Source organism: Sorex araneus, chromosome X (assembly GCF_027595985.1).
Source record: "Sorex araneus isolate mSorAra2 chromosome X, mSorAra2.pri, whole genome shotgun sequence".
Taxonomy (NCBI): Eukaryota; Metazoa; Chordata; class Mammalia; order Eulipotyphla; family Soricidae; genus Sorex; species Sorex araneus.
In genome coordinates, this window is record NC_073313.1 from 265588962 (window position 1) to 265616475 (window position 27514).

At 64.2% G+C, this 27514-nt stretch overlaps 1 protein-coding gene across 3 annotated transcripts; it reads left to right on the forward strand.

The window, feature by feature from the left end:
* The first annotated feature begins 241 nt into the window (after window positions 1–241).
* On the forward strand, window positions 242–27514 carry ATG16L1 (autophagy related 16 like 1). Of its 3 annotated transcripts, XM_055121843.1 has the most exons (19): window positions 242–537; window positions 4284–4377; window positions 8836–8941; window positions 9430–9503; window positions 10074–10325; window positions 11401–11466; window positions 15123–15209; window positions 15708–15764; window positions 15980–16030; window positions 16539–16641; window positions 19160–19265; window positions 22227–22297; window positions 23583–23654; window positions 25279–25399; window positions 25491–25596; window positions 26113–26262; window positions 26334–26381; window positions 26523–26624; window positions 26710–27514. In XM_055121843.1, exons 1-19 carry the CDS (start codon window positions 423–425, stop codon window positions 26801–26803), a joined length of 1875 nt encoding a protein of 624 aa, XP_054977818.1. In that variant the 5' UTR covers window positions 242–422; the 3' UTR covers window positions 26804–27514. The 3 variants fall into 3 exon arrangements, with proteins under 3 accessions (XP_054977818.1, XP_054977820.1, XP_054977819.1); XM_055121844.1 differs by lacking the exon at window positions 15980–16030 and having other exon boundaries at window positions 244–537; XM_055121845.1 differs by lacking the exons at window positions 15708–15764; window positions 15980–16030 and having other exon boundaries at window positions 243–537.

Sequence of the window (27514 nt, forward strand, 5' to 3'; positions counted from 1 at the left end):
CGTTAGGAGGTCGGCACCCAAGGCCGAGCGGCTCCGGCCGGGTCTCGGCCCTAAACGGGCAAGCGCGAAGGGCCGGGCGCGGGGAGGGGCGGGGCCGGCGCGGGGAGGGGCGGGGCCGACGGCCGAGGGCCACGCCGCGTCCTTCCCGCGCCGCGCAGGCGCCTCCCCGCGGCCGCCCGCCGCCTCGGGCCCTTCCGGGTTCCGGCGCTTCCGGCCGCCGGGGGGCGTGGCCTGGGCGGGCTGGGCGCCGCGCGCGGCGGCCGCCGTCGGCCGAGGAGGCGGGCGTTCCGGTCCCGCGCCGCCCGCTTCCGGCCGGAGTCGGAAGCCCGTCCCGGATGGCCTCGGGGACGGCCCGTGCGTGCTGAGCAAGGGGCTCGGCGGCCCCCGCCCGGATCGGCGGCGCCGCGGCGGCAGCGGGCGACATGTCGTCGGGCCTCCGCGCCGCCGACTTCCCGCGGTGGAAGCGCCACATCTCGGAGGAGCTGCGGCGCCGGGACCGGCTGCAGCGGCAGGCGTTCGAGGAGATCATCCTGCAGTGTGAGCGGCCGGGGGCGCCGGGGGTCCGACTCGCGCCCGGCCGGGGCGCGGGGGCCGAGCGCGGCTGGACGGGGCGGCGGCCCGGGGCGCAGGGGCCATATGGGCGCCGGGACCGACCCGCCGGCCGCGTGCCTCGTGCCGCGCCCGCGCCCCCGCGCCGCCGCCTGGGGTTCACAGCGCTCTCCCCTTTTCTCTCCGGCGGTGCTCAGGGGTCCCGCCTGGCGGGTCCGGGGGGTCGCTCGTGCGTTGGGCCCCCGGGCACGCGCCGTCGGCTCTGCGCTTCCCCCGCGCCTCTCACCGGGGTGGTCGCGGGGCGCGGCGCGGCGAGGCGGGGTGGAGGGGGGGCGACCTGCCCGCCCCTCCCCCCAGCCCAGGTGCCGGGCCGCTCCCCCTGGGGTGCGTCTGCGGGGTGAGCACCCCGCACTCCCACCCCATCTGACCGCCTTGAAGGGGAAGCGTGACCTCAGGCTCCCGGCTTTTCGCGGGGGGGGGCACATCTGGCCCTGCTCAGGGGCTCCCCCTGACTCTGCACTATGCTGGGGTGCCCTTGGGGGACGCCGGGGATCAAACCTGGGTCGGCCCTGTGCAAGGCCAGCGCCTCTGCGGTCTCAGGTTTCGCTGATAAGAGACCAAGGGGTGATGGTGAGCGGGCTGTGCCCCAGAAGGTTCCAGACTTGACTTCCCCTTAGCACCTTCTGGGGGAGCTTTGAAAAAAAAAAAGTGGGTAGGACGCCCAGGCTAGCCCAGTGGTTCTCCAAGGTGGAGACACAGATGTCCCCTGGAGGGCCCCTCCCGGGGATGGAACCGATGCACTGCCAGGGTGGGGCGGATCCCCCCGGGGATGTTGGGGACTTTCACGGCTCCCCACCCCATCACCTGAGTGACAGCGAGTGCTGGTGTTTCTCTCCGGTTTCCCCGAGAGTGAGTCAGGTCTGAACATCGTGGAAACTGCCATGTGGTATTTGTTTCATTTTCCCGGAAGTTCTGTGTTGCCCCGATTCTGCAGGAGGGCGTAGAAGCTGAGCCAGGTCTCATCCTGGGTGGCAGCCGGGGCCGGGCTCCACCAGCGTGCCCGCCCTGCACGGTGTCCATCACAGCTGCCCCTGGGCCCGTGCCCACAGCTCCTGTGCTTCCAGAAGCCGTGGCTGGCACAGCGCCAGAGGCACAGGGCACCCTCGCCCTGGGAAGAGGGTCCCTCAGGGGCCACAGGAGTCTGCACGTTGTGGGCTTGGCGAGAGCTCCTTCTTTATTTTATTTATTTTTTGCATTTTTGCTTTTGGGTCACACCCGGCAATGCACAGGGGGTTACTCCTGGCTCGTGCACTCAGGAATCACTCCTGGCGGTGCTCGGGGGACCATATGGGATGCTGGAGAATTGAACCCGGGTCGGCCGCGTGCAAGGCAAACGCCCGACCTGCTGTGCTACCGCTCCAGCCCCAAAAGCTCCTTTAAAGAAGACTGATGGGCCTTAGGACCTGTGTGGCCCGGCGCCTCCCCCTCGTGGCCTCTCCGAGCTGGTTTGCTGCCCTATAAAATGGGGCGAAGCTTGCCCTGCCTGCTTCCTAAGGCCAGGTGGCACAGCCCCTGGTGTCTTTGAAAAGCCCTGGGCGTGACCGCTTGTCCACAGAAGGCCCGTCCCTGCACTTTGGAAAGGGCCGGTTGAAGGGGCCGGAGGACGGGAAGTGGGGAGAGAAGCGGGAGAGAGCCAGCACGGGGAGTGAGACGAAAGTGCTCTCCCCAGGCGGGGGTTGGGGGCGACCCCTCTGGCCAACTTGAGATCATTTTTGTTGAGGTGGTCGGACTCCCTCCAGCCTTCCCAGCCACTGACTTTTTTTTTTTCTTTTTGGGTCACACCCGGCAATGCTCAGGGGTTACTCCTGGGTCTGCACTCAGGAATCACTCCTGGTGGTGCTCAGGGATGCTGGGAATCGAACCCGGGTCGGCCGCATGCAAGGCAAACGCCCCACCCATTGTGCTATCACTCCAGCCCCCCAGCCACTGACTTCTGACCCTCCACCAATCCCAAGTCACCTGTATATTCCTGCCCCCTGCTTGGGCGCCGGTGCCCTCAGCTGCCATCTTTAGTGATGGAGCTCCTAGGAGACCCGCTCTGGGGTACTTGGTGCTTCCCCTGGGCCCCTGCTCTGGGGTCACCTTTTCAAGCTTGTTATCAGAGTCCCTGATGCAGCCCCAGCCTGCTGTGTGCCTGGTGACTATTGGTTGGACCCACTTCCCCGTTCCACCGAGCGAGTGGATGACAGGCAGAAGCGAGCCTGGGGTTCCCGTTTCAGACTCTGGGAGGAAAGATGCGCTTTTACAGCAGAGCCGGCACCAGCGGAAACGCCCCTCCGAAGTTTGTGCTAGAGCAACTCTCATGGCAGACTGGGTTGTGGCCGCCCGTCACAGGCGACCGGGACCTTCTAACGGCTGCACGCCACTGGGCCACCCGCCACCCTCCCTCCCTTCCTGCGGGGGTGCACACCTGCCTGCGCTCATGCTGTGGTACTGGGGATATTTTTTTTTTTGCCACACCTGGCAGTGCTCAGGGCTCACTCCTGGTGGGCTCAGGGGACCGAGATGGGGTGCCAGGGAGTGAACCGGGGCCGGCACCATACTGTCTGTCTCTCTCGCCCCAAAGGGTTATTTTTGTTTGTTGTTTGGGGCCACACCCAGCAGCGCTCAGGGGTACTCTAGCCCCCTGGGGGATTTGGACCAGGGTCACAAGCCACGGTGCAGGGCAAGTACCTTCCCTCTGTGCTCTGTCCGGCCTGTGCCTGTTTCTGACTGTCCTTTCTGGCCCCGACCTGGAATCCTGCGCTGCTCTCGTTTATCCATTCCAGAAGGTTCTTTCTTCCTTGGGCTCTCTGCGCTTGCATGCATCTGTGTGCCGAAGCTAGGCACCGCAGGGTTATCTCTGCCCTGATAAGTGCTCTATGTTGTGGCCTGCTTTGATTTGTTTATTTTTGCTTTTGGGGTCACGCCCTCAGCAGCTCTGTGCTCAGGGGTCACCCTGGCGGGGCCCGGGGGACCATATGCAGTGCCCGGGATCGAACTGGGGGCTGCTGCGTGTACGTGCGTGGCCAGTCCTTTCCCCCTGTGCGCTGCAGCCCCTGCAATCTGCTTTGAAAATCTCGTTCCAGTGCTTTCCCATGGCTAGTCGGGGCAGGCCCGCCTCTCTGCCCCTGCTGGGCTTGGCAGAGTGTCCGAGAGCGAGTGAAGGCCCCTTTGCTCTTAGCCCCAAGGCCAGAAACTCTGGGTCGTGCCAGTCTAAAAATTATTTATTCGGGGTTTGGCGGACCCTTTGTGGTGCTGGGGACAGAACCCCGGGCCCTGCTCAGCCACGTGCCAAGGCAAATGCCCCTCCCACCGGACCGTCGCTCCGGCCCCACGTTCTCCCCATCTAGTCGGGGTGCAGCTCTCCCGTGCTGGGGGTGCTATGTAGCTCTTGCCTTTTCCCTCGCGTTTCCGTGTCTTCCACTCCCGCGGTTGGCTCGGGCAGCGGGAGCAGGAATCAGCGGTGAGGGCCTGAGGGCGGGAGGGCACCCATTTTCCTGAGTGGGGTGTCTGGGCTGGCTCTGCCCGGCTCAGCCGGGGTTGTGCGTGTGTGACCAGGGTTCCTACTCTCAGTGACAGAGCGGGAGGCTGCCCGGTGTTCCCTGGGGTCTGGGTCCAAACGCATCCAAAGCCCCGAGTGGGAATGGAGTGCCCGCGGGCTGGCGTGATTTCCTCTCTCTGTTTCTTGGCAGATAACAAGTTGCTGGAGAAGTCGGATCTCCACTCGGTGTTGGCCCATAAGCTGCAGGCCGACAAACATGACCTGCCCAACAGACACGACACGAGGTATTCTCAGCTGAACGTCATCTAGGTGGCGGCTGTGCAGACCGGGGGTCAGAGACCAGGCCTTGGGCTTCACGGTCCCTGGGGTCCGACTCTGGGCCTTGGGGCCGCCTGCATTTCCTTGTCCTTTTCTCAGTTGAAAGCAAACAGATACTGTCTCTACCCCCTGTGTCTTGGATCCTCTCTTTTCCAGTCAGATGGACGAAGCCAGGTAGCTGCCGTCAGGGTGGGGACGCACGTGCTGGCCGGGGAGGGGCCCCTCATGCCAGCTGCCCCGTGGAGTCTGGCCCGGCCCAGCACACAGTGTGTCCTCTTCCTGCTGACCACTTTTTCTGAATGTCAGGAGAAGAGAGCGTTCTTGTGTGTCTTTGCACAGGTCTTGGTCGTACAGGATTTGCTTTTCACCCGTAACGGGTCTGTTTGTCCCTTTTCTGTGGGTTTTCTGAGTTAGGACAATTTCAGTAGATCACGAAATCAAGCTCGCTGGTTGCAGCAAAGGTTTTTCTTGTCTGAGAGCTCTGGGGTGAGGCCTGGGGCTGGCGCTCAGTGCAGGCATACGCTCTGCGTGCACGAGGTCTGCTGTCACACCAGGTTCAACCTGCAGCACCACAAAAACAACGAAGCTCAGGGGAAAGCTTGCATTTGATACGGTGCATTGTTTATTATTATGCATGTATCGATGAGGCTGAGGTGTTGTGTTTGCTTGATCTTTTGTGTAAACTGTTTCTCTTTTTGGGGGTCATGGTCCAATTAGTCTAACAGCCAGACTTCACCAGAGCAGCTTAAGCAGAATCATTCTGGGCTCTTAGCCCTTTTGCCTTCTGCTTGTAATGTTTGCATTTTAAATTTAGCTCGTCTGCAAATTGGTTTGTATGTGAATAGCCCCTGTTGCTGCTCTGATATTATGTACTTTTTTTTTATATGACCTTTCAGCAGTAAAAATAAGGCTGATGGTAATTAGGGTTTTTAATTATTAAAAAAAAAATCTAGATGTAGCTTCCTTTACTGCCTGTGGAGCTGGTTCAGCCGAGGCGAGTGAGCACTTTCCCTCTGGGGAGTCGGTGCCGGGGAGCCGAGAACACGGGCCTGGCCCAGCTCCCTCCTGCGGTGTGGACAGCGCCCCTCACCTTCCGCTAGTCTAGCCCCTGGGCCCAGGGCGTGGCCTTCTGTCCAGCCTCTGCGTCCTTCATCTGCTAGCCTTGCTTTCGCTGGGCGGGGTCCTGTATGTCGCGTGTCTCCCGGGCCCCGGGGTCCTGTGCCTCGCGTGTGTCTCCGGGCCTCGGGGGGGTGTTGGGGTTCAGGCTTCCCTTCCGGCATGCGAGCCCAGAATCCAGCCTTGCCGCCTCCTTCCCCGTCACCTTTGCCCCCGTTCCCCTCCCTGTCTGTCTCTCCGGCCCGTGGCTCCAGCCCAGGTCTAGGTTTACTTGGCTGCCCTCTGAGGCGACTCGTCCTCCTGGCGCTTCCCCCGGCCACGGGGGCACCCGGGGAGAAGGGTGTGAGTCCACAGGGGAGACTAATGGGGGGACGCTTCTAGCGGGATGGGGGGTCCCACGATGTTGGTTGGTTCCTTCTTCCGTCCTAATTTTGGCCCCTTGCGGGGGTGGGGGTGCCCTGGAGTCATGCGTCAGGGACACCGGGGTCACTCACTGTGGCGTTGCCCTTGGCTGTGCAGTGCTCAGACTGGACAGCACCGTGCTGAAGACCCTGGGGGCTGTGGGGATGAATTCTTACCCCGGGCCTGCCGGGCCTCCATGCTCCGGCCCCTTGAACGCTCTGCCTGACCCCTCAGCACTCCTGCTTTCCGTTTGGAGGTCATACTCGGCAGTGCTCAGGGCTACTCCCTGTGCAGGGCTTGGGGGTGCACTCCCCACAGTGCTCAGGGGCCCACGTGGCTCGAACCCCGAGCTCCAGCCCTCTGCGCGCCGTCCCTCCGAGCTGTCTTTCCGGCCCTGCACACCCTGTTTAATGTTGAGCTGCAAAAACTGATCTGCGCCCTCTTTTTCCTTCATGATTTTTCAGTTGTCAGCAGCCCCCCACCCCCCCCGCTGGCCGTTCCAGGGGGGCCTCCCACCTGGAGACCCACACCCGTGTTCCAGTCGAGCCCTCTTAGGGGTTTTGCTGTTGTCCCCTGTTGTCCTGGGCGGTGTTTGGGGCTTGCTGGGGGGCCGTACGGAATGTTACTGTGCGTGGCCAGCGCCCGCAGACCGTCTCCAGCCATCCCAGGTATTGATCCTGTGTGTAATGGCTGCAGGGAGACTCCTCGGTGCTGAGGACGTGGCCTGAGTGGCTGATGACCCAGGGTTCGATCCTCAGTGCCGCCAGGAATGACCCAAGACCCAGGACAAAACACAGGGAAACTTGAGCAGGGGTCGCAGGTCCCAGGGGTCACCCCCGTCCTTTCTGGCCCGCCCTCCTGGGGAGTGTGAGGAGTCCCGCCCTGGGCCGCCCAGGCCTGTCCCAGAGTTGGGGTGGGGCCCAGGAAACGGGGAGGTGGCGCAGAGGTTACCGTGCGCTTGCCTGGCGCTCGGCTGAGTTCAAGCCCCAGCACTATCTGTGGTCCTCTGAGCACTGAGCCAGGAGTCAGCCCCGGGGGTTCTCCCCTGCTTGAAATACATTAGGTCAGCGGTCGTCCATCTTTGACGCTTGCTCACCGGCCTTGCCGACTGCTGGCTCTCGCGCGTCAAGCCCGACACTCAGCCCTGCACCGGCCTCGGCCCTTTGGGGGAGACCAGGGAGGGGCGGGCCTGGCCCGGAAGAGCCAGGCCTTGTCCGCCGAGTGTCAGCGGCGGGAGCCCGGTTCCCGGGGCGGGGAGTGGCCAGCGTCTTCGGGGCGTGGGGCTGCTCTGCCAGGGCAGCACGTGAGGAAGGGGCCGCTGCTCCATCCTGCCCCGTCCTGAGCTGAGGGGAACTGAGGCCGCCTGGGAAGATGAGTCCGTTCATGCTCTGAGCACGTAATCACAGTGATTCCGGGCCGGAGCCGGTCTGGGGGGCCACAGCTGCCCTGCCCTGTCCTCTTGTTCGTAATTACGGGGGGGCACCCCTCCTTCGGAGCCTGGCGTCTGGTTCTCCGCTCTTCCCCCGGCACCCCAGCCTTGTCTCTGAGTCGGGCCACGCCCGGCAGAGCTTGGAGCCAGGGCTGGACCTTGGCCATCCCCGCCCTGGGCTCTGCTCTCCCGGGAAGCCGCTTCCGGTGCTCACTCCGATGAGCCTCCCCGCGCACGTCTGCAGGGACCCTCTGACCCCTGACCCCAGCTGCAGGGACAGTCCATCAGCAGCTGGCTCAGGAGGTGGCGCGGCTCCTGTCGGCCTCCCCGCAGCCACCCCGCAAATAGCTCGGAGCACACCACGCCCCCTTTTCTGCATGTGAGGCCGCGCTGTCTCCGGGCTGGTGTAGGAAGTGTCGCCGTGCCCTGCTGCTCCCCGCGGTCAGACCCGTGCCGACAGCGTCTGTTTTTGGGTGGGGGGGGTCACACCCAGTGATGCACAGGGTTTCCTCCTGGCTCTGCACTCAGGAATGACTCCTGGCGGTGCTGGGGGGGGCACCTGAAATGCCAGGAATCGAACCCGGGTCGGCCGTGTGCAGGGCAGACGCCCTCCCTACTGTGCTGTCGCCCCGGCCCCTGTGCTGACAGCGTCCTGCTGGCTGGTGTCCCTGAGCAGTGGCCAGAGTGACCCCAGGCCCTGCCCCAGCCCTCCCAGAGCGACCCCCAGGCCCTGCCCCAGCCCTCCCAGAGCGACCCCAGACCCTGCCCCAGCCCTCCCAGAGCGACCCCCAGGCCCTGCCCCAGCCCTCCCAGAGCGACCCCAGGCCCTGCCCCAGCCCTCCCAGAGCGACCCCCAGGCCCTGCCCCAGCCCTCCCAGAGCGACCCCAAGGCCCTGCCCCAGCCCTCCCAGAGCGACCCCAGGCCCTGCCCCAGCCCTCCCAGAGCGACCCCCAGGCCCTGCCCCAGCCCTCCCAGCACCCCCCAGTCATGGCTGGGGGCCCCGGGCTGCCGAGCTGCCGCACAGTTTCCCAGCTCCTGCCGGCCCTCCCCTTGCCCCCCGTACCCCGCGCTCCCGACCATCCTCGATCTCTCTCTGCCCGGGCCCTCACGCTGACCCCGTCCTCCAGGACTCCACGTGGCTCGGCCCAGTGCTCCTGACCTCCCCGGTCACTGGTGCTGCTGGCAGCTGCCTGAGCACGGAGCGTGGGGCTCCTCGGCCCCTCCCCGCCCCCGGAAGGCCAGTGCCAGCGCGGAGTTGGCGCCCCAGTGCCGCAGATGGGGGCCGGGGGGCGTCACTTGGAGCCTGTGCCCGGCAGTGAGTGGGCAGTGGGGGGCTCGTTCTTCGCGTGTCCGGGGCTCTGCTCTCTTTGCCACGGCCGCGTTTGGAATGCTGAAGTCCCCGCCCCACTGTGGGAGCCAGGGAGAGCTGGGGTCTGACCCCCTGTTCCCTCTTTCTCTCTCGCCCGTCGGCGCCAGTCCCGGACAGGACGGAGCACGGAGTGAGAGTCAGCTGCAGGAGATGGCGCAGCTGCGGATCAAGCACCAGGAGGAGCTCACCGAGCTGCACAAGAAGCGCGGGGAGGTAACGGCCGTCAGCCTCCGGGAGAGGAGACAGCGGCACCCCAGCAGGAGGCCGGGCGGCCGGGCACCTGCTCCCCAGTGTGGAAAGGCCCCACGGCACATTGGAGGGTTCTCGCCCTTTTGGGGCCTCTGGGCGCGGGACCGTGGCTCCAGGCAGCTCCTGGCCGCGAGGCCGAGTCTGGCTGTTTGTCCCCGGACACAGAAACCACCAGCTGGTTTGTGCCCTCAGCTGGGGAGGGCGCGACCCCACGAGACCGTGTGTCCCCGGGTGTTCGGAGACCTCTGGAGAAAATGGTGCAGATGGGGGCCAGAGGGGAGAGAGGATAGAGACTGAGAAACGCTGGCCTGGACACCCTCCTCTGCTCGGCCCGGGCACTCGTGCCGGCCCCTGGGCGCCCGCAGCTCCTCTGCCCCCCAGCCCGAAGCCCCCTCTCTCACCGAGTGTCCAGGCGCCTGCGTCTCTGACGCGTGTGTCCGCCCTGCCCGCAGCTGGCGCAGCTGGTGATTGACCTGAACAACCAGATGCAGCAGAAGGACCGGGAGATGCAGGCGAACGAGGCCAAGTGAGTAGAGTGCGGGCCGCGGCTCCACGTCTCTGGGTTCCCGCACACAGGGGCGGGCTGGGCCCTCCGTCCCCCAGCTTCCCAGCACCCCCTCGGAAGTAACCTTGACCCCCCGCGAGGCCTCGAGGCCACGGCACGTGGGACTCTGTCTTCCTGGGGGGCGGGCCTGTGCCGTGCCTGCCCACGCCGTAACTGCAGGGCCTGGGCCTGGGCGTGGGAGGGTCGCTGCAGGCCAGGACGGGGCTGGTGGCCGCACGGGACTTCCGAGCTTCCTTGTTTCCCCGATACCACGTCACAGCTTCGGGCGTCCCTCCACATCCTCTCCTGGGCTCGGCCTGGGCGTGAAATTCCCTTCTGGCCCGTCCCCACACGGGTGGTCCTCAGCCTCCGGCCCCCAGGTTCGAGTGGCCGCAGCCCGGCCTGCTGCCTTGGTCCTCACAGCTGCCCGCGTGCAGCACAGCGCTGCTCCGAGGCCGCACAGAGGCGGGGGAGCCATGCGTCTCGGCCCGGGCCCCCGTGTGGCGGCCGAGTGCCCCTGGCGCTGACGGCCCGCGGTCCTGGTGCTTGCAGGATCGCCGAGTGCCTGCAGACCATCTCGGACCTGGAGGGCGAGTGCCTGGAGCTGCGAGGGAAGCTGCAGGACCTGGAGCGCGCCAACCAGACGCTCAAGGACGAGTACGACGCCCTGCAGATCACCTTCACCGCCCTGGAGGAGAAGCTCCGGAAGACGTCCGAGGAGAACCAGGAGCTGGTCACCCGCTGGATGGCCGAGAAGGCCCAGGAGGCCAACCGCCTGAACGCTGAGAACGAGAAGGATTCCAGGTGGGAGAGCCGGGGCCAGGCCACGGCCAGACTTGGAAATGGCGGTGGTCGGGAGAACTTGCCCGGGCAAGCAGACGCTGCCCCTCCTGGCAGTGCTCAGGGGCCGTGAAGGGCTGGGGTTGTCGGAACAGTTCCCGTCAGTGTTTGGGGGCCGGGGAGACAGTACAGTCCAGGCTTTGATGCGCCCCCTCGGCCTCCTGGGATAGTCCATGCGGGGAGAGGGACTTAGGGGCGGCAGCGGGGGTCCTTCAGTGCTCGGGACACGTGTTGTACATGGACTGAGCCCCGAGTTTGAACCCCGGCCCCATCCGCTCCTCGGGACACCACCAAGAGTGGCCTGATGACTCCCAGTGCTCTCAGGGTCACACTGCCCTGGTCCCCAGTGACTCCAGGTAGCTCCACCCCCGAGCTGGAGAGCAGGGTCAAAGGGCTGGGTGCATGGGAGATGAGCCGGTTTGGGCCCCCAGCAATACCCCTAATTTCTCAGCATAGAGACGTCAGTATCGCAAGAGACTGGTGGTTGGAAATAGAGAAAATCCTCTCCTGTTGCAGGATGCAAGCTCGAAGGGGAAGGCAGGAAGGCTTGGTCTGGGGCCAGGGAGCCGGTACAGTGGGCGCTTGCCTTGCATGCGGCTGAGCTGGGTGGATCCCGGGCACCCGTAGGCCCCTTGAGCCTCCCCAGGAGTGATTCCTGAGCACAGCCAGTGTGAGCACTGTGCTAGTCTCATCACCTGGGTGACAGAGCTGTGGGGTCACTCCATTCTCTCCATTCTCAGTGCTGTGCTGTCTCGGCCCGTTCTGGCCCAGAGCCCCTTAGCTGGGCTTGTGCTGTGCTCTTTGGGCAGCCTCAGTGCTCTTTGGGGCCACCGTGACCCTCGCAGTCGCGGCAAAGCCCCTGGCGAGGGGCCTGCGCTCTCCGTGCTCCTCGGGAGCGAGCGGGAGAACTTTCCCTCCCGGGACCAGCTGCGGCTGCAGCCTGTGTGCTCGGTGCCGGCTTCCGACGCCGCGGGGGCAGGGGCATGTGGTTGTCTGTGCCGGGTGCTCACGTGTCCCGCCCCGACCTGCCGCCCTCCAGGAGACGGCAAGCCCGGCTGCAGAAGGAGCTCGCCGAAGCCGCCAAGGAGCCACTGCCGGTTGAACAGTAAGTGGGTGCGCCGAGGGCTGGCCCCGGGAACTGGGTCTCGGGGTGGGCGGGGGTGGGGTACCTGACCATGCTCCCGGCCCAGTGGTTCTTGGGGCTGTGTGTGGTGCCCGGGTCAGAAGTGTTGGGCTCTCACGAGTGGTGCTCAGGGGCTGGCCCTGGCTGTGCTCAGGAGACACCGTGGTAGAGCTTGGGCGACCCTGCAGCCAGGGGTTGGTTGAGCTGCCGCCGACAGTGCGAGACAAGTGCCTTGCCTCTGGACTCGCCCCTCTTTCCTGAGCTGGCGGTGGAACTTGGGGCTCCCTAGGGGCAAAGGCTGGACTCCAGGCCATCGAACAACCTTCCTGGCCCTTAAATATTCCTTTCTTTCTTTTTTTTTTTTTTAAAAAGATTGGGGGCTGCCACCAGTGGTGCTCAGGACTTACTCCTGGCTCTGCGTGCAGGAATTACGCCTGGTGGGGTCGGGGAACCATATGGGATGTCGGGGATCGAACCTGGGGCAGCCGCGTGCAGGTCAAGCTTCCTCTCCGGCCCCAAGATTTTACTTTTATAACAGTGTTTTTCGGATTGTAGAGAGAAAGGTGAAGGACTTTTTGTTGGTTTGGGTCCACATTTGGGGTGCTCAGGGACTCCTCAGGCCTGGGGTGTTTCTCGCCGGGCTCAGGGAGCCGCGTGGTGCCGAGAGTCCAGCCGGGTGAGCCGTCTCTCCCGGAAGCCGAGCATTCTCCTAGAGAAAGGGAAGGACTCACTCCCTTCCCGAAAGCCGCTCCGGTTCCCACTCCGCCTGGCTCCGAGCACTCACTCCAGAGGCAGCTGCGCTGTTGGCCCGCGCCACTGCCCGCTTTCTGCTCTGGGCAGGCCTTGGAGTCAAAAGTGAAAGCTGGCATCAAAGAGAATTGAATCCGTTTGGAGCTTTTCTTAATTTGGAGGGTTCGAGAAGCTCTGCAGAGATGAAAGTGACGCTGCAGAGGTGCTCAGGAATCAGCTCTGAGTCCTGGTGTGCAGGGAACCCTGAGCACTGGGCATTGACCCCGGGTTGCCCACGCGCAGGGCAGGCACCCGGCGAGAGCGCTTGTAAAACCAGTTTCCCTTGGCTCTTGTTCAGGGAGAATTTCTGTTTCTCTCTCTCTCTCTCTCTCTCTCTCTCTCTCTCTCTCTCTCTCTCTCTCTCTCTCTCTTTCTTTCTAATTTTAAATGTAGGAGTACTGCTGTTTATTCGGCCATTGATTATGCTTGAGCATGAACTCCACATTACTTTTATTTTATTCAGAATGTTAATTTCATTATTCTTTGTATTTAGTTATTTGAGTCACCGTGAGATACAGTTACAAAGCTTTCCTGTTTGAGTTTCAGTCACACAGATCGCCCAACCCTCCACCAGTGCACATCTTCCCCACCAAGGCCCCCAGTGTGCCCGCCCGCCCCAGCCCCACCCCTGCCCTGCCTCTGTGGCAGACAATCTCCCCAGACTCTGGGATTCCTTTTCCGTTGAAGTCTTTCTAGAGTTCTAACACCATTTCCGAATGCAGGGTCGGCTCTGGGGGGTGGGCCGGGGCATGCGTGGCCTGGCCCTGAACTGGGGCCTCGGGTTGCAAAGCCGGTGCCTTAACGCCTGTGCGGCCTCTGGCTCGGGGTGTGGCCTCCGGCCGGACCTGCTGCCTCTGACGTGGAGGGAGCCGTTCACGCCGGCCAGCGGCCAGCTGCCAGGCCGGGTGCCCGGAGCAGTCCTTTGTTGGCGCCGTCTGGGCTTGTGCTCCACGGCCGAACCGCTGCTCGGCCCTGCCTCGGCCCTTGCGGGGACTGTGCCCGTGCGCACTCGGGCGTGGAGGGAGCAGCTCGCGTGTCCTCTCAGGACTGCGGCCGAGTCAGCGGCCGGAAGTGAGGTCCGGTTGCCCACCCGTGTAGGTTGAAGGGGCTCCCGTGTCCGTCCGTTCCCGAGTGGGTTGCTCCGGTCTCCTCACACCTGCTTCCCGGGCCTGTGTGGGCCCCGCCTCCTCCTTCCTCTGAGTGGACACTCGGCCCGGAGGCTTTGCCGGAACTGGCCGGGCCCCTGGCAGTTCTGCAGGCCACCGTGGTGACGGCAGTGCTCTCGGCGTGGACTTAGGCCCCGCTGCTGTCCTGCTCCCATGCGAGTGTTGGCGACCCCCGCACTGGCACCGAGGAAGAGCCCCGCCTCGTTCCTCGCAGGCTCTGCTGTGTCCTGCGAGACCGTAGACACAGAACCCTAGAATCAGTGCTCAAGGGGGACTCGGGGGCAGTTGTTCTCCGTGTTTGCGTGGTCCAGGTAGTCCTGGCAAGCCCGTGCTTCCCAAGTTCCTTTGAGTCCAAATATTGGGCGGTTACACTTAATAATTTGTAATAACGGGGGGGTGTTGGTGGTCAGAGGCTGTCCCTGCGCTGCTGAGGGATAGCCACGTGGGCTAGCTGCACCGGGGCAAGCACCTGGCAGTGCTCAGGAGTTACTCCTGGCTCTGCACTCAGTCCCTTATTTTATTTTATTTTATTTTATTTTATTTGGGGCGGGCGGGGGGGCGCACACCCAGCTGTACTCAGGGCTACTTCTGGCTCTGTGCTCAGGAATCCAACCGGGATGGGCCGCCTGCCACAAAAGCACTCTACCCACTGTACTGTCACTCCGGGCCCCCCCCCATTATTGTATTTCTTAGGGGGTCGGTTAATAGGGTCACTGAAACCAAAACAGTTCCCTGCCCTCCCTTGCACCGGAGGAATGGGCGTAGGAGAGCTCGGAGGGCTTTGTGTCAGCGGGGTGAACGTCAGAAGGGCCTGTCCCGGGAGATGTGGGGACGCCCCGGGTGTCGGGAGCACCGTGTGTGTGTGGCTGTCAGCACAGAAACTAGTTGGCCTCGATGTTCCTTCCTGCTGTGGTAGTGAAGCAGCATATAGAGGCAGCCGTCCGTGCTCGTCATCGCCTGCCCGTCGGGGGGGGGGCTGTGGGGACCCCTGTGTGTGGCCATGCTGGCCGTGGAGTAGTGGCGCTTGTCGGGGTTGCAGACCCAGAGAGGCTCCCTCCTCACTGCACCCCGAGGGGGAGGTGTCGGAAGCAAATGGAGGCGGGGGACGGCTCCAGGAGTGCCTCAGGGTCGCTGGGACCCCCGGCACCACACAGTCCCCCGAGTGCCGCTGCCGGGTCATGCCCCCGACCTGCCCCCCCAGAACAGTGAACAGAAGAACCAGTCTTTTTTTTTTTTGCTTTTTGCGTCACACCCGGCGATGCACAGGGGTCACTCCTGGCTCTGCACTCAGGAATTACTCCTGGTGGTGCTCAGGGGACCCTATGGGATGCTGGGAATCGAACCCTGGTCGGCCACGTGCAAGGCAAACGCCCTCCCCGCTGTGCTATCGTTCCAGCCCCCTAGAACTAGTCTTTAAACTGGATGATGAGTCCATTCCTTCTTAAATTTTCCCCGGAGTGTCCGTAGCCGTGAGTCTCACTCGGGAGCGGTACGGCCACCGCGGGGCCAGGCCTGCTCCGGGCCGCCCTGCGTGGCGAGGGCAGCAGAAAGCCCCACCCTGGCAGTTGTGTTCCGGTGGGCCTCCGGCTTGGCAGGCGCCGGATCCCCGCTGCCATGTCGTTGCCCGGAGCCCGGCGAGCCTTGGCTAGAGTCCAAGGCTCGGCCTCCTGCGCTTCCTCCCAGGGACGACGACATCGAGGTCATCGTGGACGAGACCTCCGACCACGCCGAGGACACGTCGCCCGTGCGCACCGTCTCCAGAACGGCCACGTGAGTCAGCGGGCTGGGCTGGGCTGGGCTGGGCTGGGCTGGGCTGGGGGGTGCTCGGGCCACCCGCGGCCCCGCCAGCCCCTCTGGCACCCGCAGGGATGAGGCTCCTGTGTGGCCTCCACTTCCTCGGCATGCCCGCTTGGTGCGAGGCAGGAAGCGCCTGTTGGCTTCCTTGGTCCCCGTCCGGCGGGCGGGTCGCTGCCTGGGGACGCCTTCCAGAGGGGACCCTGAGGGGCTGCTCTGGGAATGCTCATTGTCCGCGAATGGTCCCTTTGCCCCCGGCCGCACAGACTTCCCGAAGGAGAGTGGCTAGAGTAGGAGACTGCTGGGCGGCCGGGGCCCCCTCCTGCCCCCCTGTTTTCCCTACTGTGGGCCAGCGGCTTCCTGGTGGGGGCGCGGGGCTCCGGGGCGGTGCGACCCGCTGGTACCTCGTGTGGATTCTTACTGACTGTTGGGGCGAAATGTCTCTAAGGTCTGAACCTGTCCTCCCCCCTCTAGTAAGCGACTCTCGCAGCCCGCTGGAGGCCTTCTGGACTCTATCACTAATATCTTTGGGTAGGTTAGACACTCGCCTTTCCTTGTTCATGCGTGTATCAATGAGCTGAGACCGTGGTCATGATTGACTCCCCCGGTGTAAATGTTCCCCGGCATCTCACGGATGCAGCGTGTACCGGTGCCTTGATTCCGGCTTTTCATTCCGCCTCTTCCTCTCTCCCTCACCTCCCCTTCTCTTCGTCTCGCTGCCCGCTGTCTCTGGCCTCCCCCTTTAGTCTGTCCGAGCCTCCCCTTTCGGGACATGATTCTTCCTCCGGTGCCGCCAGGTGAACCTTCTCTCCGCCCAGCATGCCACCGGGGTCCTTGACTAACACTGCTGGCTGCCGCTGTCCCCCCCCCCCCCGCCGCCCGCCACCCCGCGCCCCTCTAACCAGGACGCTTTGCATGTTCCTAGGAATGCGTCGGCGGCTGTGTGCCTGATCACGTAATCACGCCCTCCTCACTCTTGGCCTCTGTCCACTCTGCCCGGACCGCGCCCCGCTGAGGATGCCTAGAGCAGAGCCCAGAACCGCCCTAAACTAGTTCACTGAGTGTGCCCCGGGTCCCTCGGGCCGCGGCGTGAGGCAGCCTTGCTGCTCTGACCGGGGGGCAGTTGCCGTGTCGGGGTCTTTCCTCGCCGAGCACGCAGGAGTCCGGGAGCCTGGGCAGGGAGAGGGCAGGGACGGGCCGTCCCTCCAGCTGCTTCCGGTCGGCAGGGTCTGGACGCCGCGCTTGGCCACGGTTGCCCGAGTCCCTCGGCGTCCGGGGCGCTGACCCTCTCTCTCTGCCCCCCAGGAGGCGCTCCGTCTCTTCCCTCCCCGCCCCCCAGGACAGCGTGGAGCCCCCGCCTGGGTCTGGGAAAGAAGTGCGGGTGCCAACCACGGCCGTGTGTGTCTTCGTAAGTGCAGCGCGGGGCAGGGGTGGGGGGAGAAGGGGGCCGCCTGACGCTCAGAGGCGCTCTCCTACCCTCTCTGTTCCTGTGACTGCCTCGGGCAGTGGCAGGACAGGGGGATGACCTTTGACCTGGCGAACTCCACCTGCTGCTGTGTGACCTCTGGCCACGGGCCTGTGAGACCGGGCTGGGCTGAGTTCAGCACTGGGTCCCTGTGCCCCCGCGGCCAGGTGGGGTGGGGGCGCGGAGGGCGGAGTCATCCCCCTCCCCCCCTGCCGGTAGGTGAATTAGCCAGAGGCCCGTGGGCTGTGACGGGGGCAGAAGGCCCCTCGAGTCCGTGCCCCCCGCCCGTGATTCCCAAGGGCCTGGCCGCTCGGGAGGTCGATGATGATTGGTAAAAGGTCTGATCGCACCGCGTCACGGCGCTGCCCTCGGCTCCCAGCTGCCCGTGCTCTCCCCGCCCATCCAAGTCGTGCGCGAGGGGCACGGGGGAGCTGACAGTGTGGGACTCTGCCGGTGCGCGCCCCTGCGAGTGCCCGGGGCCCGGCCGGCAACGTCCAACAGCCTGGACCAGGTCCAGCAGTGAGCAGGAGCCCGGCGAGCGCGGCCGTCGTGACGGCGACGGTGCCTGATCTCAAGTTTTCAATCTGAGCCTCCGAGCCCTGCGGCCTGGGAACGGGAGGGCAGTGGCCGGCGGCCATGGTGGCGCTTCCTGCCAGAACCGACCTCTCGGCCTGTCTCCCTGGAAGTCGCCTTGCAGACGGCCACTGGTGATGCGGGTTTTGGCCTCCCCACACGTGCTTTTTTTTTTTTGACTCACCATGAGGCACTTATAGACTTAAAAACTTCTGTGCTTATGTTTCAGTCATACGGTGCTCGAGTACCCATCCCTCCGCCAGTGCCCATTCTCCACCCCCCAATGTTGCCAGTGTCCCTCCCCCCACCCCCACCCATCCCCTCCTCCCCCTGCCTCTGTGGCGGGCACTTTCCCTTTTACTCTCTCCTTCCTTTTGGGTGGTTAACGCCCATCATGTTGGGTCCATAGTCTACTTTAAGCACCGTCTCCCATCCTGAGCGGGCCCTCCAGGCATCCTTTACTTGGTGGTCCCTTCTCTGCCCAGCTGCCTTTCCCCCAGAATATGCGCTCAGCTTCCAAGCCACACACACTCTTTTTTGTTTCTTAAAGTTCAAAGAATACCCAGGTGTGGTGGCCCAGCAGCCTCGGTTGGCTACAGTCAGCCTTGAGTCCCCCCCCCTCCCCGTCCGCTCAAACAAAACAAACACTGGAGGGGCTGGAGCGACAGCACAGCGGGGAGCACGTTGGCTTGCACGTGGCCCACCCGGGTTCGATTCCCAGATCCCTTAGGGTCCCCTGAGCACCACCAGGAGTAGTTCCTGAGTGCAGAGCCAGGAGTAACCCCTGTGCATCGCCGGGTGTGACCCAAAAAAAAAAAAAAAGCAATAAAAACACAGGAGCCAGGGGCTGGAGGACAGCATAGCGGGTAGGGTGTTTGCCTTGCACGCGGCCCACCCGGGTTCGATTCCCAGCATCCCATATGGTCCCCCGAGCACTGCCAGGAGTAATTCCTGAGTGCAGAGCCAGGAGTAACCCCTGTGCATCGCCGGGTGTGACCCAAAAAGGAAAAAAAAAAAAAAACAGTAAAAACCCAGGAGCCATGGGAAGCCAACCCCAGACATGAGAGCCCCAGACTGGGAGAAGAGAGAGCCTGCGTTCCCGCTTCCCCCGCGGGTGAGATGCTGTGTCCCTCCTGACGTCGGCGTGTCCTCTCAGGTCCTGTGTCTGTGGGGCTGGGCTCAGGGCTGTCGTCGTGACGGACTCTCGCCAAGCGACACTTGCCACTTATACTGAAGGGCCAGCCAGGGTCACGGTCCTAAGACCCACACCCTCAAGGCACGCACTCTGCCCCGAGAGCCTTCTTTATAGATGAATTGACTGACCTTTTCAGAAATTCACACTTTCGGCGGAGGCCACCTGCCAGTACCCAGTGGCCCCGTGACACTTACAGAAAGAACTGCCTCGCACCCTGGCCCAGCGCTTTCCTTCAGAGGCACGTGGGAGGCTGCGAAAGCCAGGAAAACGCCCTGGGCCGGAGAAACCTCGCTAGGCGTCACTCGATTCACCCCACATGTGGCAGGGCCACAGAGAGGGAGTTCACAGGGCTTGATTTCAAGTCCTTGGGGTCACAGACCAGTTGAGCTGGGAGAAACAAAGTGGAATTGGAGTGCAGTATGGGGGGGGATTAAGGTAAAGACGAACTTGTGATGCGCAGGATTTGAGTATCGGAAAGGTGACTGCAGTGTATCTTAGTGACAGGAACTGCACACAGCCAGTCGCAGTGTGGGCCCTGAGCGCTGGTGAGTGTGACCCAGGGACCAGCTCACAGAGAAGGAAGCGAGGCTGTGGGACCGAGAGGCTGAGCTGGGCGCGGCCAGGGCGGGCAGGGCCCTTCAAGGAGGACATCCCACCTGCCGCCGGGACTCAAGGCCGGTGCTTGCCTTGCAGGACGCTCACGACGGCGAGGTCAACGCAGTGCAGTTCAGCCCGGGGTCCCGGCTCCTGGCCACCGGGGGCATGGACCGCAGGGTGAAGCTCTGGGAGGTGATCGGAGGTGAGACAAGCCCCTCAGAGCCCCCGCGCCCTTCGCCCTCACCGCTGGGCAGTGGCCGTGAGACTCGCTCTGCGACAGCAGGCGTTCGTGTTGCTCAGACACTGAAGGCTGGGGCTGGAGCGAGCACAGCGGGGCAGGCGTTGGCCCTGCACACGGCCGACCGGGTTTGATTCCCCGGCATCCCCCGAGCACCTCCAGAGCACAGAGCCAGGAGTCACCCCTGAGCATCGCCGGGTGTGACCCAAAAAGAAAAAAAAATTAAAAAGCACAAAAGACTTAGCAGCCTGAGGCTCAGGTGAGCGGCACGTTGAGCCGTGGAGAGGCAGTCCAGTGCCGCTGGCCTGGGGGGAAATCAAACAAGACTTGGTTTTTTTCGGCGTGTGTCAGAATGACCTTGAGTAGTAAAAGGAGAGGAAATGTCGGTATGGGTTAAGGTTTGCACCTTGGCGCCTGCCTGCTCATCCCCAGGCCCCCGAGCAGCTGGGTGTGGCCCCCATCCCCGCCTCTGCCTCCTCCCGCTCCTCCCGTGATTGAGAAATGACAGGAAGTAGAGGAAATGAAAGTATCATTTAGAACTTGAGCGTGGCACAGGCTCAGATCTGTAATTTTTTTCTTCCTCTGGTTTAGGGCACACCCAGCAGTGCTCGGGAGTTTCCTGCCTCTGTGCTCAGGGGTCGAACCTGGGTCAGCCGCGTGCAAGGGAAAACCCGCAAACACTGTGCTATATCTCTAGCCCACGGCCCGGTTTCGGCACTTGAGGCGTGGGTAAATGCCCGATGGCCTGTTTCACGCTGGCTCGGGAGAAACGCCTGTAAGGGAAGTAAGGGTGCCGTCGTGTGGTTTTATTCAGCATTAGCTTTCCGCTGCCAGAGAGGACATGCCTTATCGACGCAATTTGTATTACGTAGTTGCCACAGTCTGCAAAAACAAATTGCACGTTTGGCCCTTTCAGTAGCCATCCCTGGCTGCTGGCCTTTCCTGCACTGTACCAGCGCTGCGGTTCCTTCCCCTTCGGCTGGTGCCTGCTGCATCCTTGAGGGCGCCTAGCCGACAAGGCTCTGCATGAAATAATAATGTGGGGCCTGGATTTTACTGCTTTTAAAGTTTGAAAAGAGTAATCCTCTATGTAGCACTGTCGTCCTGTTGCTCATCGATTTGCTCGAGCGGGCACCAGTAATGTCTCCATTGTGAGACTTACTGTTTTTGGTGTATTAAATACGCCCCGGGGAGCTTGCCAGGCTCTGCCTTGCGGGGATCCTTTCTATTCAGTAGAAATGTCTATTTTTGCTTGTTAAAAGCAGGAGCTCATTTTTTTTTGTTTAATTTTAGTTTTGGGTCATGCCCGGCCAACACCATGGGTTGCTCCTGGCTCTGCGCTCAAGAACTCCTCCTCGGGGCTGGAGTGATAGTACAGCGGGTAGGGCGTTTGCCTTGCACGCGGCCAACCCGGGTTCAAATCCCAGCATCCCATGTGACCCCTGTGCATTGCTGGGTGTGACCCCCCCCCCAAAAAAAAAAAAGAACTCCTCCTCTCGGTGCTCAGGGGACCGTATGGGAGGCCAGGATCAAACCAAGCGAGACAAGCACCCTACAACACTGCACTGTTTCTCAGGCCCCGAAGAGTCAGAGCTAGTTTTATAGATGCTCTGGACATAGCCTCCCCTGCTACCTTCTAGAGAAAAGCACACTGAGAGGCCTGTGGTCTTTTGAAGTGGGTCCCCTGTGTAGAGTACTGTCCATTGATCGTTTGTCACTGGCCCCGTGGCAAGTGTCACGCATAGACCGCTGCCTGGGGCATCAGCCAGAGAGGATGCTTCGGATTTGCACTGACAGTCTTGTCTATGAAAGTGTGCTCTAGGGGCTGGAGTGATAGCGCAGCGGCTGACCCGGGCTCGATTCCCAGCATCCCACATGGTTCCCGAGCACCGCCAGGAGTAATTCCTGAGTGCAGAGCCAGGAGTAACCCCTGTGCGTTGTCGGGTGTGACCCAAAAACTCAAGACTTTTAAAAAGTGTGCTCTAGTGAAGGTGTGGGCGTGGCCTTGAACACCTGTGTGTTCTGTTCCCGCATACGTGCGGGGTGGGAGGGGGAGTGTTGCCCTGCAGAGAGGGTCACGGCGCTCGCCTCACCTGGAGCTGGTCCCGGCTCCACCCCGGTTTCACGGGCTTCCCCCGAGCCGTGACAATAGCGACCCCTGAACACATATAGCTCGGAGTAGCCCAGAGCACTGCTGGGTGTGCCGCCCCCACTCCGAGTCATAATAATCGGGGCACAAGCATGCCCTGGCTCTGCACCCACTGTTCTGACGGCCTGGAGGCACTGGGTGGGGAGCTCTGTCGCTGGCGGTTTCCCGTCCTGCGCTCCCTCTCACGAGCTCCGCTTTGGACAGTCCCCCCCTCGCTTCTGCTCGCCTTCCTAGGCCGTCCTTAAACCGCCCTTTCCTGTGGAGGCCGTCACGCGCCCCAAGGGTCTACCCCTGCCCCTCGAGCCAGTGGCCCTCACTGAGGACACGCCGGCTGGCCTGGAGCATACTCACAGCCCAGGGTCAGAGCAAGCGAGAGGACAGACCCCGAAACCCCAGCCGCTGTGCAGACCCGGGCGTGAGGCGCAGCGGGAGCGAACAGGCTGGCGTGGTTTGGCTCGGGCTGCAGCCCGTGGTGTCGGGGTCACTGCAGGGGCCCCCTGGCAGCTCCGGCCCTGAGTTTCCTGGCGAGAGCAGCGTAGCAGTGCCCACTGGGAGTGCTGGCTCTGCCCCCACTTCCACTCTCAGCCCTCCCCCACCCCACCCCCGGCCTCTTGCTGCTTCTGCTTGTCGAGTCTCTGTTTTCCCAAAGGCTGTTGGTTTTCTCTCGGGATCACGGGTCAGCTCACTTGCCCGTCTGTGTGGGTCTGTGGCCACTGTCCCCCCGACAGTGGGGGTTTGGGGGCCCCTGCTCAGCTGTGCCCCCACTCTGTCTCCAGAGAAGTGCGAGTTGAAGGGCTCCCTCTCCGGCAGCAACGCGGGCATCACCAGCATCGAGTTCGACAGCGCCGTGAGTATCTGCCCCCTGCGGGCGCGTCCCCACCCCTGTTTCAGGTGTGACGGGATGCAGGGAGGGTGTGGGGGGTCCGTGGGGAACCCTGGGCTTGGGGGGCTGCATCAGACTCGAGGCGACTGTTGGTTTTGTGGAGGAACCGTGTGTAGATGTGCGCACATGTGTCCTGGCCCTCGGAGATCTGCCTTTTCAGTGGGCGACTCAGAAACATTCACTGTCCATCCTGGTGCCGAGGCTGTGATGGCCACAGGGAGAGGGAGAGTGGACAGCCGGGTGAGGGGCGGGGCAGCCCCCGGGAAGGACGGCCTCTCGTCTCCCAGGCCGTCCCATGGCCATACCCAGAGGAGCGCAGTCTCACTCTTAGCTCTGCTCAGGGGTCATCCTGATGGCCTCGGTGGGGTGCCTGGGACAGACCCGGGGTTGGCCGCAGGCACGGCCAGCACCTCCCCCGCTGCTGTGTCTCTGGCCGCTGCAGAAGTTTCAGAGAGGGTGTTCGTTTAGTGGAGCGGCGTGGCTTGCGCTGAATGAAGCTTGCTTGGAAGGATGGAGGAGGGAAGGGAGTGCGCGGAGTCAGCATGGGCTCCCCGGGGTGGGCGGAGGCCAGCAGGACTCGGCATGCTCGGAGAAGGCGGGCTGAAGGTGAGAGCCGGCCTGCGGCAGACGCTCTCTGAGGTTGTGTTGGGGGTTGGGACTCACCTGGCTGTGCTCAGGGCTGACTCCTGGCGCTGTGCTCAGGGATCCCTCGTGGCAGGGACTGGGCGACCGTGTGCGTGGGGGATCGAGCCTTGTCGGCTGTGCGCGAGGCAGGCGCCCCACGTGCTGGACTCTCGCTCCGGCCCTGGACCAGTTCTTGGCTGCGGGGGGCGGGGACAGTCGGTGGGTGCCGATAGTGTTCAAAGAGCAGGTGCCTGTGGACCAGTGGGGAGGCGGGGCCCAGGAGTCCGGGGTCCCTGCGCACGGGAGAGGCCCCGGTTTGGCCAGAGCGGTGAGCGGCGTGGAGGGTCTTCCCTTAGTCTCGGGGGCCTGGTAGCAGTGGGGGGCAACAGGTGTTTCCAGGAGCCGGGCTTTCCCGGGGCAGGGACCGGTGTTGGGCAGGGCCGGTGGCACGCCCCTGACTGGGCTTGCGTCAGGCGTGTCTCTAAGGCCCCGGAACTTCCGTGGGGGCTTCCCCGATGATGGGGACACTCGCGCAGACTGTCCGGGAGACGGACTGAACACGCCACAGTCTGAATCCCGTCCCCGAAACCGTCCTCGGCCTGACGCTGTCTCCCGGTGTCCCCAGGGCTCGTACCTCTTAGCTGCTTCCAACGACTTTGCGAGCCGGATCTGGACCGTGGATGACTATCGGTTACGGGTGAGTCCCGCGCGGTGCCTGCTCCGCCAGGGCCGAGGGGGTTACTGTGGGCCCTGCGGTGCCGGGGAACCCCTGGAACTCCCCAGCAGTGCTCAGAGGCCCCTAGGGCCAAGCCCACTGTGCCTGGAATCCAGCGGGGTCCGCCCCCTCCACGTACACCACCCCGTCCTCTCTCGGGCCCCACAGACAGCTTGGGAACTCGACCGTGGTCGGCTGAGGCGCCCAGGGTGGCTGGCCCCAGGACGCAGGTGACGTTCTGAGAGATGAGCCCCGGGGGGTCGCCGCTGCCCGCCTGCTCGGCAGGGCTCAGTGTGGCCGAAGCAGGGAAACTGCTCAGAGGGCCTTGGGAAATAAGGGGTTAACTTCCTGCCGAGGCTGACAGGGATGTGTGTCCCCTGTGAGCCGCAGGGGCCCAGGACTGCCCTGGTCACAGCCAGAGAGGGACAGGAGTGCCGGCAGGCGGGGCCGCTTGCAGAGGCCCGAGCTCAGGAGCCGGCTGCTCACGAGAAGTTGCTCTTAAGTGCTCCAGGCCCAGAACGTCCCTTCAGGCCACACCGCTGACAAATGGCAGTTTCACGGAGCCCTGCGCTGGTTTCTGGCGCCTTTTTTTTTCTTTTTCTTTTTGGGTCACACCTGGCGATGCACAGGGGTTACTCCTGGCTCTGCACTCCTGGCAGTGCTCGGGGACCATATGGGATGCTGGGAATTGAACCCGGGTCAGCGGCATGCAAGGCAAACGCCCTCCCGCTGTGCTGCCGCTGCAGCCCCTGGTTTCCGTCTCCCCGGCCTGTTTTCTAGGTTTCTGGGTCACCCTAGGTGGTGCTCAGGGCTTACCCTTGGCTCTGTGCTCAGGGCCACTCCTGGTGGGCTCAGAGCACCGTCTGGGGTGCCGGGGCTGGAACCCGCATCGGCCGTGTGCAAGGCAGACCCCCTGCCCGCTGTGCTGCCGTGTTTGATACCTGCGGGCAGAGCAGGGCCCACGGGCGCCCCTGAGCCCCCCACTCCCACTGGCAGCCACAGGGAAATCAAGTGGCCTCAATGGAGCCCAGGGGACAGGCGGCCACGGCCGAGTCCTTGGGGCTGGCCCCGGGGGGCAGTGCCCTGCTGTGGGCTCCCGTCCCGGGGGGAGCTGAAGCCCAGGCCCAGCTGAGCCAGGAGGTGTCTGGGCGCCTGCCTCTGTCGGGTGGCGGCAGGGGTGAGCGAGCAGCTTGCCCAGGCCCCCCCCACCCCCGCTCCTCCCGCCTCTGGGCTCTGCAGTGCTGGGGGCGGGGTGGGGCGGGGCTTCCTGGCAGGGGTGTTGATGTGGGTTTTGGCGAATGGAGGGCGGGCGGGGCTGCTCTGCAGGGGAGTCTCCACCCGCGCTGCTGACGGAGAGACCCCAGTAGTTCTTGCCGTTGGTGTCCAGAATCCGGGGCTCCTGCTGTGACCCCCACCGTCTGCTGAAAATGGGGCACGGGGCGGCCGGGCAGGGTGGACCCGGGGCTTCCCTGGACAGGTCCAGACCCCTTCAAAGGGACGCCGGAAGTCTAGACTCGCGGGGCCGCCCCAGGCATTCCTGATGCCCTCGCTCCGGGCGGCACCCGGGCGGGCACTGTGGCCGCGCTCACCTGGGCCTCTCCCCCAGCACACGCTCACCGGGCACAGTGGCAAGGTGCTCTCGGCCAAGTTCCTGCTGGACAACGCGCGCATCGTCTCCGGGAGCCACGACCGCACCCTCAAGCTCTGGGACCTCCGCAGCAAAGTCTGTGAGGAGATGCAGCCTCTCGGCCGGGCCGCCCGCGAGGGAGGGGCGCGCGGGGGCCGGGGGCTCCGCCTCACTCGGGCTCCTCCCGCCAGGCATCAAGACGGTGTTTGCCGGCTCCAGCTGCAACGACATCGTCTGCACAGAGCAGTGCGTCATGAGCGGGCACTTCGACAAGAAGATCCGGTTCTGGGACATCAGGTGTGGACGGCACCGGAGGCTCTGGCGGGGGGCCGGGCGCGGGCAGGGCTCACGGGTACACGGCGGGGGCTGCTGTGTGGCCACGCCATTCGGGTCGGGGGGGGGGGCGGGCCTGGCGTGTGTCCCGATAGGCTCATCTCCGGGCTGGGGGCGCCTCCCCGATGGCTCTGCGCTCGGGAGTTAGTCCGGGGGGGCTTGAGGGCCATACGGGATGCCGGGGATTGAACCATGGTTGGCTGCGTGCCAGGCAGCGTCCAGGGCGGCCTCAGATCAGATTCCAGTCGGCTCCGCTTGGGTTGCGGGGGGCGGGGGGGTGCAGGGCAGTGGTCTGGGGCTCTAGGCACACTCGGCCAGCAGGCTCTAGGGGTTCTTTCATTCGGGGCCGTACCCCGCACCCTGGGCGTGTGCCGTCGTGCCCCCAGCTCCGTGCCAGCCCATGCCCCCGGGGACTCGAGGGTGGCGCTTCCCGGGGCTGCCGGGAGGCCGGGCCCTTGAGGTGGCAGCCGGCCCCCCCAGGTCGGAGAGCATCGTGCGGGAGATGGAGCTGCTGGGCCGGGTCACCGCCCTGGACCTGAACCCCGAGCGGACGGAGCTGCTCAGCTGCTCCCGGGACGACCTGCTCAAGATCGTCGACCTGCGCGTCAACGCCGTGCGCCAGACCTTCAGGTAGCCGCGCCCCGGCCCGCGCCCCCGCAGGCAGGCTTTCCCCAGGGTAACGGGGGTCCTTGCCGTTTCAGTGCTCCCGGGTTCAAGTGCGGCTCAGACTGGACGCGCGTGGTGTTCAGGTGAGTCACTGTGGCCCCCCCCAGCTCCGCCCGGGGTGGCGCGAGGGGACGTGGGCCCCGCAGTGCGTGGCTGCTCGCCCCGAAGTGCTCCGCCCTTGGCCCGCAACAGGGAGGGCTGACGCGCTCCTGTGTCCTCCTCAGCCCCGACGGCAGCTATGTGGCGGCGGGCTCGGCCGAGGGCGCCCTGTACGTGTGGAGCGTGCTCTCGGGGAAGGTGGAGAAGGTTCTCGCCAAGCACCACAGGTAACGGGCCCCGCCTGCCGCCCTCCTGTCAGCCCCCGGGGTGGCGCTTCCGGCCCCTGACCGCTCTCCCACCCCGCCCCTGCAGCTCGTCCATCAACGCCGTGGCCTGGGCCCCCTCGGGCGCCAACGTGGTCAGTGTGGACAAGGGCAGCAAGGCCGTGCTGTGGTCGGACTACTGACGCCCTGGGGGCGCGGGGGGCCGAGGAGAGGCACCCGCCCCAGCGGATACACTACTGGCTCTGTCTTCCATACCTCAGCGGGGGCACCCGCTCCCCCCTGGATGCCAGTGCCAAAGGCTCCCCTTCCCGCCCGGGCACCCCGGGACTCGGGTGCGTCTCCCGACAAGCTCCTGCTCCTTCTCCGAGCTTCCCCGCCCAGCCCCAACCCTGCAGCTCGCGGGGAGAAGCAGTGCGCACCCCTCCCCAGAGATGCGGGCGCTGCCCCGAGACCCTCCCCGGGGGCCGGTGACAAGGACCCTGGCCCTGAATGTGCTGCTCGGGGAGCTACAGCGGCCCTGGCCAAGCCTCCGGGCCATCCCCTCGGTGCTGGGCCCGGAACCCGCGGCGGAAGCGTGCAGGAGCGCAAACCCGCACCCGCTACTTCAGTGTCGCGTCGGGACGCCAGGACTGGTCTCACTTCTCGATTTGCACTTTATTGTTTTCCCTCGCTCCCCGGACTCCTGTGGCTCTGGGCGCTCGCGCGGGTGAGGGCGGAAGCCGCACCTTTCCTCAGACAAGGGGTGCCGCCCGCCCTCGTCCCCGGAGGCGCCCGGAGAACTGAGCTGAGGGGGACTGAAGTTCACGGGCCGGGGCGCGTCTCTTATTTATTTAATTACGTTGCCCGACTGAACTTGATTGTAAATAAAACAAATCTGTTCTATACTTTTCAAA

Coding starts and splice junctions, on each gene's coding strand:
- ATG16L1 (XM_055121843.1), top strand. CDS start 423: ATGTCGTCGGGCCTCCGCGCCGCCGACTTCCCGCGGTGGAAGCGCCAC. Junction 15,210..15,707: donor ACCGTCTCCAGAACGGCCAC/GTGAGTCAGCGG, acceptor TCCCCCCTCTAG/TAAGCGACTCTCGCAGCCCG. Junction 26,263..26,333: donor GCCGTGCGCCAGACCTTCAG/GTAGCCGCGCCC, acceptor TTGCCGTTTCAG/TGCTCCCGGGTTCAAGTGCG.